The sequence below is a fragment of the Nematolebias whitei genome, chromosome 10 (genome assembly GCF_014905685.2).
Source record: "Nematolebias whitei isolate Nwh7 chromosome 10, NemWhi1, whole genome shotgun sequence".
NCBI classification, from domain to species: Eukaryota; Metazoa; Chordata; class Actinopteri; order Cyprinodontiformes; family Rivulidae; genus Nematolebias; species Nematolebias whitei.
Window position 1 is genome coordinate 3,542 of NC_056507.1, and position 1,311 is coordinate 4,852.

Below are 1,311 nucleotides of genomic sequence, written 5' to 3' on the forward strand. Positions count from 1 at the left end.
TGGAAAGAAAAAGAATAATAAGACTATTTCTCTAATTAATCATAATTTGGGAACAATTATACCTCCACCAGCATCATGGCCCCTCCCCCCTCACCTCCACCAGCATCAGAACACCTCTCCTCTCACCTCCAGATAGGGGATAATCCTGCACGAGAACTCTCCCAGCAGCCACTTCTTAGTGAGTGCATGAAACACCACAAGTGGCAGGCAGAAGAAGATGATGATGAAGTCCCATAGTGCGAGGTTGGCCAGCAGGGAGTTTGAGATGCTCCTCATGTAGTAGTTGTGACACACGATGCACATGAGCACCACGTTCCCAATGATCCCTGTGCTGAAGATGGCGGCAGCAGCCAACGTCATGGCGTACGCTCTGTATGCGTCCATAGAGGGTGGGTAGAATGGGTTCTTCAGTGGCTTGCGTGGGGTCCGGGGGTTCATGGGCTCTAATGTTGTATCATGGAAGTCCGGCAGGGAGTACTCCTCTTCGTAGTCGCTGGTGTTTAATATTATGGGATGTCCTATGTCCTGTCCCTGTGCCATGGCACCTGCAGGGGCCTCCCACACAGAGTCCCCCAGTGGGTCGCTCCGCCGGACCCTGCTGGACCTTTGATTTGGTCCGTGCCTCTGTTGGTACTTATTGGATCTGGTCATGCATTTTGCCCTGTGAGGCTCTTCTCCCAGTCCACAGCTGGCTCCTCTTGGCTCGGTAGCAGTGCGTACATTTCCTGACTCAGATCGGAAAGGCTCAGTTCTATTTTGTACGTCGCTTTTATGCACAGCCCGCCAGGATCTGCGTGTCTCCCTCAGCTCAGAGGATTCAGGATTCACAGAATCAGGCCATGAGAAAAGTCCACTGGCTCCACGCATCTTTCTGTTGTCGCGCCAGCTGAATGTGCGCCATCTCCGCCTGTGCGGATTCTTGTTGGCTACGTCCGGTTCATCAGGGCTGAAAGTGGTCCTTGTCTCCTGCGTGTGGAGTTGACTTACTATGACCTCGCAGCACACCAGCAGAGACAGAATTCGCTGAGGCAGCATGATGTCTACACCGTGATGGGACACAAAGTGGTCCACGAAGACCCGCACATGTCCAGCGTGTGGGACAGGCAGGACACAACAAATCCAACAAGCCTCCTCACTGAACTACACACCTTGACAAAGACTCACAATCACATACAAACGCACACCTCCCAGTAGCAACATGTGGTTTCACAGCGGCTGAAAGTGTCCGGAGTTTCGGCTGGACCGTCCACTCAGAAGAGCTCAGAGGAGAGCCGGAGTAGAACAACAAGGAGGAGGAGAAGGAGGAGGAGG

The 1,311-nt window shown here is 53.1% G+C and overlaps 1 protein-coding gene across 1 annotated transcript; it reads right to left on the reverse strand.

Moving 5' to 3' along the window:
- Positions 1–105: 105 nt before the first annotated feature.
- On the reverse strand, positions 106–1,048 carry LOC119415878. Its single transcript, XM_037683051.1, has one exon. The coding sequence runs from the start codon at positions 1,033–1,035 to the stop codon at positions 106–108; it is 930 nt and encodes a 309-aa protein (XP_037538979.1). The 5' UTR covers positions 1,036–1,048.
- Between the last annotated feature and the right edge of the window lie 263 nt (positions 1,049–1,311).

Bases quoted from the DNA above. Each gene is read 5' to 3' on its own strand.
- LOC119415878 (XM_037683051.1), bottom strand. From the start codon at position 1,035: ATGCTGCCTCAGCGAATTCTGTCTCTGCTGGTGTGCTGCGAGGTCATA.